Below are 11,621 nucleotides of genomic sequence, written 5' to 3' on the forward strand. Positions count from 1 at the left end.
GAAAATGAAAATAAATAAATAAATAAATAAAATTAATATTGTTTTATTATCCAATTTGGACTAATATTTTTAAAAATTAAATTAAATTTTGGAAATTAAAAAAAAAAAAAAAGTTTCCAAAATATAGCTATAGTACTATGGAATCCTAATTTTACATAGCATGTTAACTTATTTTTATTAATAAAATATAAATTAAATTAATAAAAAATTTCCTAACTTTCAAAAAATTCAATAAATACTATGTAGTTTAGGTTGCAGGTAGAATCATTTAAGCTTGACATGATCAATCTTGCTTGTGGAGTGGTTCGAATCTCAAATAGATATTCGATCAACAAGGTAATCCGAATCTTACTCCCCTTGCAGTGAATCCTTATCATTTGGTATTAAAGCTTTCCCGTTGCTGTTATCTTATCAGAATTTATCAAAACAATATTAGACACGTTTGAAAATTCAGAGATCAAATAGACACAAAACTCAATATTCATAAAATGTAACTTAACCTTAATGATTCCAAATTTTTAAATTCTTTTTGTAACTTTAAAATTTAATTTTGTGTGTGAATTTTAAAAATTAAAAGATTAAATTTACAAAAAAATAAATAATATATATATATATATAGAAAACAATATTTATAAGCAAAATAACACACTAGACATTAAATTAAGGGCATTTTCGTCATTCACAAAAAATTAATGGGTCAAAATACATAAATAAAAAATAAATAAAATTATACGGAAAATGTATTTTTTTTTAGGCAAAAATATATTTATTATAAAAAAAATGTATTTATTATTGAAATTTTTTAAAGTAAATATATATTTTTTAGACAAAAAAAAAATTTATATAAATCTCTTAATAATCCCATTGTCTTTATTATGTGTATCTGTACAGTGTTAGTGAGGGCACGTGCTTAGTATATAAAATTAATGATTTATTCTTAATAAACAATTAATTACTAATTAATAAATTAAAATAATTTATCAAATCCATGCCAAATGCAGCCTTAACGTTCCAGTTGACTCCAAAATATAAGAACCATTAAATTATATAATATTATTCTAAATAAGACAAATTAAAAAAATAAGACTTTTATTTTTATTAAATAAATTTTATTTTTTTATTTTTTTTATTATTTTTTTTTTCCGCTAAGAAAATTATTGTTTCTCTCTCTTCCCTTTCTGTCTCACGAAAGCCTCAGGGCTCTCTCTCTCTCTCTCTCTCTCTTCTTTCTCTCTCTGGAAGTGAGGGGAAAAAACCCTTGAAAACCTTTGATCTTGCCGGATTTTCATCTCCGTCACCGACGACGGTGGGATTCTTCTTCTCTGGTTTTGATTTTTCTGACAGATTGCGGCGGATCGGATCTGGCCTAGGGTTTTTGGTTTCTGTGTGAAGCTCTATTGGAGGAGGGGGGGGGAGGAGGTAAATTTGTGAGCTGAGGAGAGGTGTGAGGTGGAGCTGAGACTGAATCGGAGTAGAAATGTACAAGAACCAGCTTCAAGAGCTGGCGCAGAGAAGTTGCTTCAATCTTCCCTCGTATGCCTGCATTAGGGAAGGACCAGACCATGCGCCGAGGTTTAAAGCTACTGTTAACTTCAATGGCGAGATCTTTGAATGCCCTCAGTACTGCTCTACTCTTCGTCAGGCCGAGCACTCCGCTGCCGAGGTCGCTTTGAACGCCCTCTCTAACCGTGGTCCCCCTCATTCTCTTGCAGCTAGGATCCTGGTGAGTCCTTTCTTACTTTGATCATATGGTTGTGTTTAGGTTTTGCTCTTGTGTCTCGGCTTGCTTCTCTGCTTGATCTTCATTTCTCGGTTGTTTTTAATTCAATGAATTGATGTTACTGTTTGCAGTAGGATTTTCCTCTGCGAGTTGAGAACGTTAGAGATTTGTTTTAGGTTTTTTGTTATGTTAGTGTTCGTTGTGCATTTTGTTCCTGTTCTTCTCCTCTGAGTTTCCTGTTATCATTTCCAGTAAGATAGGGTACACAGAAATTGCACAACCGTACCTGTAGTGCTTAATCCTTGAATATCTTGTTCGGTGGGTTAACTAAGATCTAAAAGAGATGCTTGTTCTGCTCGTTGTGCCCTGGATTGGGTTGGGTTTTTTCCTTTAAATTATGATATGATCTTCGGATCTCTCTGATCGGCCGGAATTCTCTGACTAGACCTATGGTTTAGGGTCATCTTTGAACGAAAAGTATGAACTCGTGACGCCTCTTTGAGGGTCCGTTCCATTAGAGGAGGTATCTAGTTTTGTTTACCTTATTATCTCGGAGCCAGCTGTCGGGAGTAATCTTCTTGGGCAAGTTGGTGTAATTAATTTGCTCATTAATGGGTTTGTCGGTCGTCCAATTGTGTTTTCGGTAGCTCCCAACTTTGGCCCATTTTATTTCTCCGATCTCATAAATGACCAGATGGGTGTCGTAGAAACGGCACGGACCAAGAATTCAACACCAATTGTGATAAACTTGTTGGAGGCTGAATTTCAGATAGAGATGATTCAAGTAGACCAATTAGAATTTAGGGGGTTGTGTCCATTATTCTTGTTCATAGAAGTCTTGGAGGCTTTAAAACTTGGGTATATTCAATAATTTCATGTAATTACTCCTCCCCGCGTTTTTGTACAAATTGTTTGACTAAGCTTTTCTTCTTTGTTGTTCTTTAATTTTATTTCTCTCCTTTTGCCGTTCGAGGAAATGCGTGCATGTGTCTTTGTCAACTTTATTGTGTTTTAAAAACCTTTGTTTATCTTGGTGTTTGAAGAGAGAGACGAGGAATTTTCGGTCGATTTGGGGGTTACTTTTCCATGAACGTCGTTGTGTTCCAATAAGATGAATGTCCTAGTGTGAGATCCCATATTGGTTGGAGAGGGAACAAAACATTCCTTACAAGGGTGTGCAAACCTCTCCCTAGCAGACGCATTTTCAAACCTTGAGGGGAAGTCCAGAAGGGAAAGCCCAAAGAGGACAATATCGACTAGCGGTGGGCTTGGGCTGTTACACCTATGGAGCTCTAGGTTCTATGGTATCACCCTAGTGATTGTTAATGAGGATTTGTTTGCGTTAAGATGCTCAAAATATAAAAAAATTTGTTTCTGTTGGTCTCTGAGGCGCACATCCTGGTTAAATGATGTTTCTTAGGTGTATTATTTTTTCATTGCCTTGTTTACGTACTTTATCTTTATTTCTCTTTTTTGGCTGGTAATAACTCATTTAATAAAGTTTAATTGGTTTGAGGTTTGTTAACTATGTTTCAAATTCTCTTACCCTTCAGTTAACTTAACTTTCAAAAATAGGAAATAATATCTTTTGAAATTGAAGAATGTATCTGATATTTGATATCACTATTAGCTGCCATGTTCTTAAACTACTTCACTTTTGTAAACTTCAAATTGTAACTTTGGATCTTTAATCCGAAAAGACGTGGCCATGAAATAGAGCTCTAACGATTAAGTGGTGGCCTGGTGGGTAAGATTGATGAACAGCACTTCCATTTTATGGAGTCTTACTATGCCAAGCAACAGATTAATGATCTAGTATGGAAGAATTGGAGCTTAGATAGCTTATTATTTGTATACAGCATCACAGAAGTAGTTTTGAAAAAACTATGAAATGTACCTTTTAGAAGTCAATTGAATTCAGTTTTTTACAGTAGAGGCTTTACGAATTATGATGCTTGTGAGCTTCAAGTTCAGATTACCTCAGGTCAAATGGAATCTGCACTGCTCTCTCTATTAAAGAGTGAGAAAACTTGTTGCAGCGTAGAAATTTTGATCAAATGGAGTCTGCAGTTTTCTCAATACAAACTTAAGTTACAGATTTCTTCAATTTGAAAGTATTATTTAGATGATGAAGATAGTTTTCTGGGCTGCAGATCTCTCAAATGAAATTATTATGTACATACAATACCAACAGCATCTCCCCTCCTCCTGCGCTAAGGCATTGCATGCCAACGAACTTGGCTGTCACTCTTGCCATGCTCAAGTCTGAACGTATTTCTAGGTTTAAACACTGCTCTGAGAATATGAAGTACATTATGAATAATTGATAACATGACATGTATCCATACCAGTAGTTTTTATAACTGAGCAATATTTTCTGGTTAGTTTATTCCTTGTACTATCTGCTAAAAAGTAAAATGCATATAAGATATTAGCATTGGCTTATTGTAAAAGAAAAGGTTTATGAATTTGTCAACGTTTCTCTTTTGATATTGTTCTTTGGTTTGTTAAATGTTCTTGATAGGAACCAAAGATGCTGCTATGATATATGCATGAGCTAACTTGGCCGACTTTTAGTTTAATTACTTACTATAATCACCTATGATCAGGATGAGACAGGGGTTTACAAGAACCTCCTGCAGGAAATTGCCCAAAGAGTTGGAGCGCCATTGCCTCAATATACAACATTCAGATCTGGTCTTGGTCACCTACCTGTTTTTACAGGGATAGTAGAATTGGCTGGAATAACGTTTACTGGAGAACCTGCCAAGAACAAAAAACAGGCAGAGAAGAATGCTGCAATGGCAGCTTGGTCATCATTAAAACAATGTGAGTTTTTATTTCTATTTTTATTTTTTAATATTTGTATGTTACCATGGCTTAGCTTTTCGGGAAATTTCCAAACGAACAATTTCAACGACATCCTGGCAAAGAAAGAATAATCCATCTTATTTTGTGCAAATTAATGTATGCAACTGGAACATGGAGATTAAATTCAAATGGTTTCTCTGCGATATGTTTATGGGAAAGTTCTTTATTATAGAGCCATTATGTCCTGTAGAAACAAAGTATCCTGTTCTTAATGTGCTTCTTTTAAAAAATCAAATATTCTGGTGTTGAGAATCATTTTGTTTTGATTTTGGCTAGTGGCTAAAGAATCAGCAAGCTCTTCATCAGAACCAGAAAACAATGATGAACTGGAGCAGATCACTATAGCTCGAGCCTTATTGAATTATCGCCAAAAGGAAAAAATGGCAATGTCAAATCCAAATGCAACAATACCATTCCCCAAAAAGCTTCAAATTCAAAGTCCACGGCCAACTAGTCCCCAACGTCCCCCTGCTCCAACATCAAAGATTCTGCCCTTAATTTGCCAAAAAGCAGCTCCTCGTAGCAGAGCTCCCTTTTCAGCTAATAAAATCCCCATCCCACATGCCCAAACTCCTGCACTAGAAGGCTCTGCAACCCCCCGCCCCCAGAAGTTCAGCGCCGGAGCTGCTGCTCTTTCGTATATTCCCGTTCACCAGTATAGGACATCTTGCCATGGCATTGCCCCACCAGTTACAATTAGAACAACAATGCCTGTGTATTCTGCCCCTCCTCTACCACAGCCATTGAAGCTGCCACCACAGCAAATAATTCGAGTCCCACCGGTACGGATCGCCCCACCGGTTTCCATTAGGCAAGCCATTCCTGTCTTTGCTGCTCCCCCAGTGCGCAAGGAAAATGCTCCTGCAGTTAAAAAAGAAGACTGTCCAGCCCCAGCTGCTCCTAAAGAAAACGTTGCTGCTCCTGCGCCCGTGCCCGTGCCCTCACCGCCCACTGAGTCAGCTGCTGAAGTAGAACAGGATACAACCACATTGGTGAACAGTCAGCAAGAAGCCAAGACATTAGAAAACCTGGAAGAACTCAAAATTTGATGAGGTGATTCATTAGAAAGAGACCACATAGGGGAGATTGTCGTATGGTTTTGCAGTAAAGTTAGGTTATCTCTTCTTGTCTGCATCTTATTTTGAGTGTCAACCTTTTCTCTTTTCTTATTTTTTCGCCCCGTTTTGTTAAAAACTTGAGTTGCTGAGAGGTGGAAAAATTAGTATCAGCATCCCAATGCCATTTCAACAGCAACTGTGTCAACTAATGTACTTATATATTCGTATCTTTGGGCATGCTATCCCATCTTCTCCAAGAACTCTGCTCTAATCTGCATCCCCAAGATCATCTCCATGATCCCTTGGGAGCCCTTGGGAGCCCTTGGGTGCAATGACATGTTATGTTCGTCACCACCCAATATGTGAGATCCCACCTCTGTTGGAGAGGAGAACAAAACATTCTTTACAAGTGTGTGTAAACCTCTCTTTACAGAGATGTTTTAAAAACCTTGAAGGAAAGCTTAAAAATGACAATATTTACACAAAACATTCTTTATAAGGGTGGGTAAATCTCTCCCTGAACGTTTTAAAAATCTTGAAGGAAAGCCTAAAAATGACAATATTTGCTGGTGGTGGACTTAAGCTGTTACAGTAAAAAAAATTGGGTTATGCCAACTTCTTTTTATTTCTTTATATGTTTCAAAGAATTTTTTTAATGAATAATTTTCATTTTTTCAATATAATTTTGACTAAAAATATAAAACATTCTCATAAATTCAATAATATATCATATCATTTTATGAAAATGTGAAGGATTGAAAAAAAAATCTCTCCACTCCATTGAGACTCAGTGGTTATATGCTTTAAAAATTTTAAAAATATCTAATAAAATTCAATTTATGAATTTTTAATTTTGTTCGTATTTTTTTTATTATTTTTTTTTATTATTGTCAGACTTATTATTTTTCATGTATTCAATAATTTTTAAAATATATTTAATAAAAATAAAATTTATGACTCATGAAAGAGACTTTGGTGTATAATAAATAAATAAAAAAAGAACCATTTTTCAAACCCAAGAAGAAAAAAGGGCACAAGTTTTGAGGAAAACCTATTAATTATCAATTAAGACCCAAAATGAATATATAAAATAAAAAAAATAAAAAAAAATAAAAAATAAATTTATTCGCAATGGAAGGGCAGGGGTCAAAATGGGAAGTGGGTGTTTGTTGGGAAAGGAAAAAAATAAAAGTTTTTTTTAAATCCTATGATGAAATAACCAAATAATTAAATCTCTTTCCTCCCCCACTTCTAATGCTTTTCAATCTCATGAATATGTATGAAAATCAAACCCTACTAATTTCCATTTTCACACCCACTAACTCCATTGTTTTCTTTTCTTTTTCTTTAGTGCTGATACGTCTCGTAATAAAAAATCGTCTCGTAATAAAAAATCAACTCAAGGAAAAACTCTGATATCGAGGAGTAAAATTCGAACTACCTTCTTGATCGAATATCTCAAGGCAAGAATACTTGTTGGAAAGGTAAAAACACTCAGCCCTAGTTGATCAAATATCTTAGGGCAAGAACAACGGTTTGAGATTCGAATAACTCCACAAACAAGATTGATAATGTCATGCTTGAATGATTTTGAATATGCTGCCTAAACTACCTAAAATTGTAAATAAAATTGTAAAGAAACTCACATTTTGACAAAAGGAAAGGTAAGAACACTTAGCCCTAATAATAAGGAATCACAACATTCCCTTGTTAATTAAATATCTCAAGTCAAACACTTGATTGAAGTTAGAAAGGAAGATCGATTGTGTCAAGCTTGAATGATTCTAAACCTGCAATCTAAACTAAATAGAATTGTAAAGAAATTTAGCCTTTGGTTAAAGGAAAGGTAAGCCCTCTGGATTAAGCTCGTCGTCGGAGCCAGAGCGATCATCTGCTTGTCCAGAAGCTCTCACACAAGCTCGCTGGATCTGCCATAGCTATACAGGTTTTTTTCTCTTTTCTTAATCTCCTTTATTTCACGTTTTATGTTGTTAAGAATCTTATTTTGGTTCCTAATTCTGCATATGAACAAAAAGAAGCATGTTAATATTTTTTTCCATATGAACAAAAAAATTTAATATGTTTTAAAACTTGACACCCAATATGCCTATCATATTTGTGAGCCCAATCACTCATCTATGTAGACATGTATTCATGTTTTTCCTTAAGAACAATCTATTAAAAGGGTATTAGGACAGACTGAAATGGTTTTTTATGCATAAATCAAGATCTAAAACGAGGATACGAGAGCCTAAATGAACGAAGAAACAATGTGTAAATTAGAAAACTACCCATTGAAGAAAACCACAGTTACCAACTCAGAAAACTACCCATTGAAGGTAAAAATCATTCTACCGTTTAGGAAACCACCCATCAAAGAAGATTACCCTTCCAATTTAAGACAATAAGCCATAAAAATATAAACTTGACTCCATACCTCTCTGTCTCACAGATGCCATATTGGAACTGAACTGGTGCCTTCAGAGAGTGTGGTGGTGAATCAGTGTTGAAACGCCTATGGAAGCATCAGGAAGCAATTCTGTGCTGTTCCCTTGAGGTGAATAAACAAACTCTGCAAGTGAGAACCAAATGAATATCTGTGTTGTGTGGCTGTCCTCTAAGCAATGTAATTTATTTTGTTGGTTTGCAGTCACTACCCCCAGTGTTCATGTTTGCTAACCAAGCAGGCCTTGACATGTTGGAGATAACCTTGGTTGCCTTACAAGACATCACTTTGGATCAAATTCTTGGCGATTCTGCCCGCAAGTTCTTCTCTACTGATTTTTCCAGCTTAATGCACCAGATTTCGTACTATATTCTTCCCTTCAGTTCATTGTCGTGCTCGACGTGACATGGGTGGTTGTGTTTATGCCTACATAAAGAAAACTTACGATGACTTTCTATTTCAAGATTGATTAGCAATGTAATGATGCTAACTGAACTGAATACTTACTTGTTTTCGGTAGGGCTTTGCTTACATTCCTGTGCCGACAATGGGTCGACATGTATCCTTTGAACAAGCCATTGCATGGAAAGTTCTTGCCGAGGACGAGTTTACTGTACACTGTCTTGCCTTCTCCTTCGTCAACTGGTCATTCTTGTGATTCTTTTCCCTGTACACTTATTGAAAATTATGCAACAGTCCTAGAAAATAGGAAGGGGTTCTTCAATTATGTAACATCTTATCTATATATCTGCCTGGGGTTTGAATTATAAGGATGTATCTGGCAGGGGAAATATTCTGATATCTAATTCTTTTGTTGAATGATAAGAATGGAAAATGTTGATGCATTGCTGAAACCAAAATCCAAAGTAAATTTACAATATTATGTGTTTGTATGTGATCCATTGCCATCAGATAGTGCAATAATGAATGATCAAGTGATGAACCAACGTCCAAATCAAAGCACCCATATTTATCACCTTAACTACAAATTCTGAACATTGGCATTACAAGATTCAATTTCAGGACATCTACAAAACATCACATCATAAAACAGCAAGAAACAGTAACAATATCTTTCAAGTTTGATAGCCAAATTCATAGGGATGCAGAGACCAGAAGTTCATGAAGAATGAAGACAACGCAGTAAACTAGCTAATAAGAGCCAAGCCAAATTCATCGGGATGCAAGAGACCAGAAGTTCATGAAGAACGAAGGCAACGCAGTAAACCAGCTAATAAATGCCATGGCCGTTGCAGTTTCAAACTGTACACAGTGGTTCTCGCTGCAGCTACCGATATCGTTGTCTATAAGAACAGTGATGCCTGCAGAAGCACAAGCTGCAGCGAACGTGAGGGTAGATGTGATCTGAAGGGAAAAAAGTTCAGGTGTCAGCTGCTAGGCTAGTGAAATTCCAGACAAGTCAGGAAAGGTGCATCGTTGATAATTGATCGAAAGAAAATGACAGCAGAAATTGTGCGAGTTCTAAAGGGATCTCTAAGTATTCAATTATTATCGTATGAGAATGATTGCAGTCATGATAGTTTTATATGCAACAGCAACAGAGAGTGATATCAGTACATAACTTGATGCAAGAAACAACAATCGAAAGTCCAATTCACCTAAGAGAATACCACCAGGCTTTAAAGTTAACATGCTAAAACACATTAATTTCATTAATCCAGTCCAAGAAAACTGGTCTTGAGCTAACTAGTAATGCAGCAAAGCAATGAGCTTCCAGAATATTCAAGAACATAAGAGTGAATCAACGGATGCCAAAATCAAAATTTTGCTATAAACATACACCATCACCAATAGTGAATAAGCTGACTATCCTGCAATTCTGTAAGGATCTCTTCACTAATAGAGCATATATATCAATGAATGCCAAAAAGAGGCTCCACAAACTCTGCAAACCAGCTGCTGCAACAAGATAGCTGAAAAGGCAGAAGATTTGATTGTTTAAGGAACAGCACGCACATAAAGACCAAGTGTAGAAAATCAAGCTGCAAATTTAACTTCTCATAGCTTCAATAAGCATAAGATTCATATACACGAGCTAAGAACTTGAAGATGAAGTAAATGATAAAAAGATAAACCTTAAACTTAATTCCAAGGATAAAAAGATACTAATGCCAATGAATCTGGGATCAACCATATAAGAAATGACTATTATCAGACGACAAAGCTAACAACAATCTGATCAAGTTATTGCATCTTCAGTGTATTGAACCATCAACAACCAATCGATACATTTTACAGAATGCTTGTTCATTAGCTCCAAAATTCGGGCTTAACTTATCTGAAAGTTCGATCATAATTGCGTGGGCAAGTAGCAAATCCAATTAAAACGAAGTAAATGAATCTACTTCACTGCAAAATTAAATCCATTTCCTGCAAAATTAGATCCAACCCGACGAATCCTAAATCCAAAAGCTACTAATATAACGAATCGCCTTATCCTTCCAAAGAAATGGAAGAAAAATAGAGTAACAACATACGCAAAAAAGTTGTAAGAAACACAAGTTCAGAGAGAGAGGTTCAATTAAGGAAAAATGAGATTTACCAAAAGGCAGTAACAGAAGGGAAATCGCTGGTAGTAGCCATGACAACCAGCGCCGCCGCCGCAAAGAGAAACTGAAAGAATCGCAAAGCGAGTCCTCCGCGGGTGCCGGGCATTCCTTCCATGTCCTTCATCCTGACCATGGGCGCATTCGCGCCGTCGGTAGTAGGGGGATCTTCGGCCGGGTGAACCGTCGCATGGCTCACATTCATTTCTCCACGATGCGATGCCTCAGCTCATCGTCTCTTCCCCAATCGCATCGTCGTCTTCTCCTCCGCCACGGCCGGAATCGTGGATGTCTCACTCTCTAAACCTCTGATTCTCCGATACTGAAGAGGATCTCAAGGAGCCATATGCGGAAATCAAATCTATGAAGTTCTACTGGGAATCTGGCGGGAGAGAAGAATTGAAATCCTATCCTTGAAATTTGCGACGAAGAAGAAGAACGTTCGGAGCGGCGATGGCCGATCAATAAGGGATTAGTTTGGGAATTGACTGCAAAAAAGTTTCTAATTTTATTATGAAAAAACAAAAAAAAAAATGTTTTTCTCTCTCTTTATTCTACACTCCCCTACCATTTAAACTTTGAAACCGTTCCCAAAAGATCAAGGTCGTCGGTGGTGCAACCTATGAAAAGATCCCATCAGTCCGTTCTCTTACACACCTCACGAGTTAACTCACTCATTCACTCATAGACGTGTCAAACTCCTTGATCTCTGTTTCAAGACAGGTCGAATCGGGAGCCTACTAACTGATGCTAGGAGCATGCAGGTGTCGAAGCAGGAGTGTGGATCGTCGGTCGTTGCCTAGTCTTGTTTTAACATATGGCGCATGGGCATACAGGCTTGATGCTTGGGCATCGAATTGTTGACGCTAGCTACTCCTCAGTGATGTGTCCATAAGAATTTTGAGTGGTCGTAGTCTATTAGATCTAGCATCGATTACCTCATGCATTATAGCATTGAG

The 11,621-nt window shown here is 36.5% G+C and overlaps 2 protein-coding genes across 2 annotated transcripts; one reads left to right on the forward strand and one right to left on the reverse strand.

Annotated features, from left to right (window-relative positions):
* Positions 1-1,186: 1,186 nt before the first annotated feature.
* On the forward strand, positions 1,187-5,841 carry DRB2 (dsRNA-binding protein 2). Its single transcript, XM_023664043.2, has 3 exons — positions 1,187-1,723; positions 4,330-4,549; positions 4,868-5,841. Exons 1-3 carry the CDS (start codon positions 1,478-1,480, stop codon positions 5,638-5,640), a joined length of 1,239 nt encoding a protein of 412 aa, XP_023519811.2. The 5' UTR covers positions 1,187-1,477; the 3' UTR covers positions 5,641-5,841.
* Positions 5,842-9,034: 3,193 nt separating this feature from the next.
* On the reverse strand, positions 9,035-11,183 carry LOC111783113 (CASP-like protein 5A2). The gene is made up of 3 exons (XM_023664001.2): positions 10,659-11,183; positions 9,897-10,029; positions 9,035-9,460 (listed from the first exon to the last, which is right to left on the reverse strand). Exons 1-3 carry the CDS (start codon positions 10,865-10,867, stop codon positions 9,269-9,271), a joined length of 534 nt encoding a protein of 177 aa, XP_023519769.1. The 5' UTR covers positions 10,868-11,183; the 3' UTR covers positions 9,035-9,268.
* Between the last annotated feature and the right edge of the window lie 438 nt (positions 11,184-11,621).

This window comes from Cucurbita pepo, chromosome 20, assembly GCF_057944985.1.
Source record: "Cucurbita pepo subsp. pepo isolate OVF chromosome 20, ASM5794498v1, whole genome shotgun sequence".
In the NCBI taxonomy this organism is placed as follows: Eukaryota; Viridiplantae; Streptophyta; class Magnoliopsida; order Cucurbitales; family Cucurbitaceae; genus Cucurbita; species Cucurbita pepo.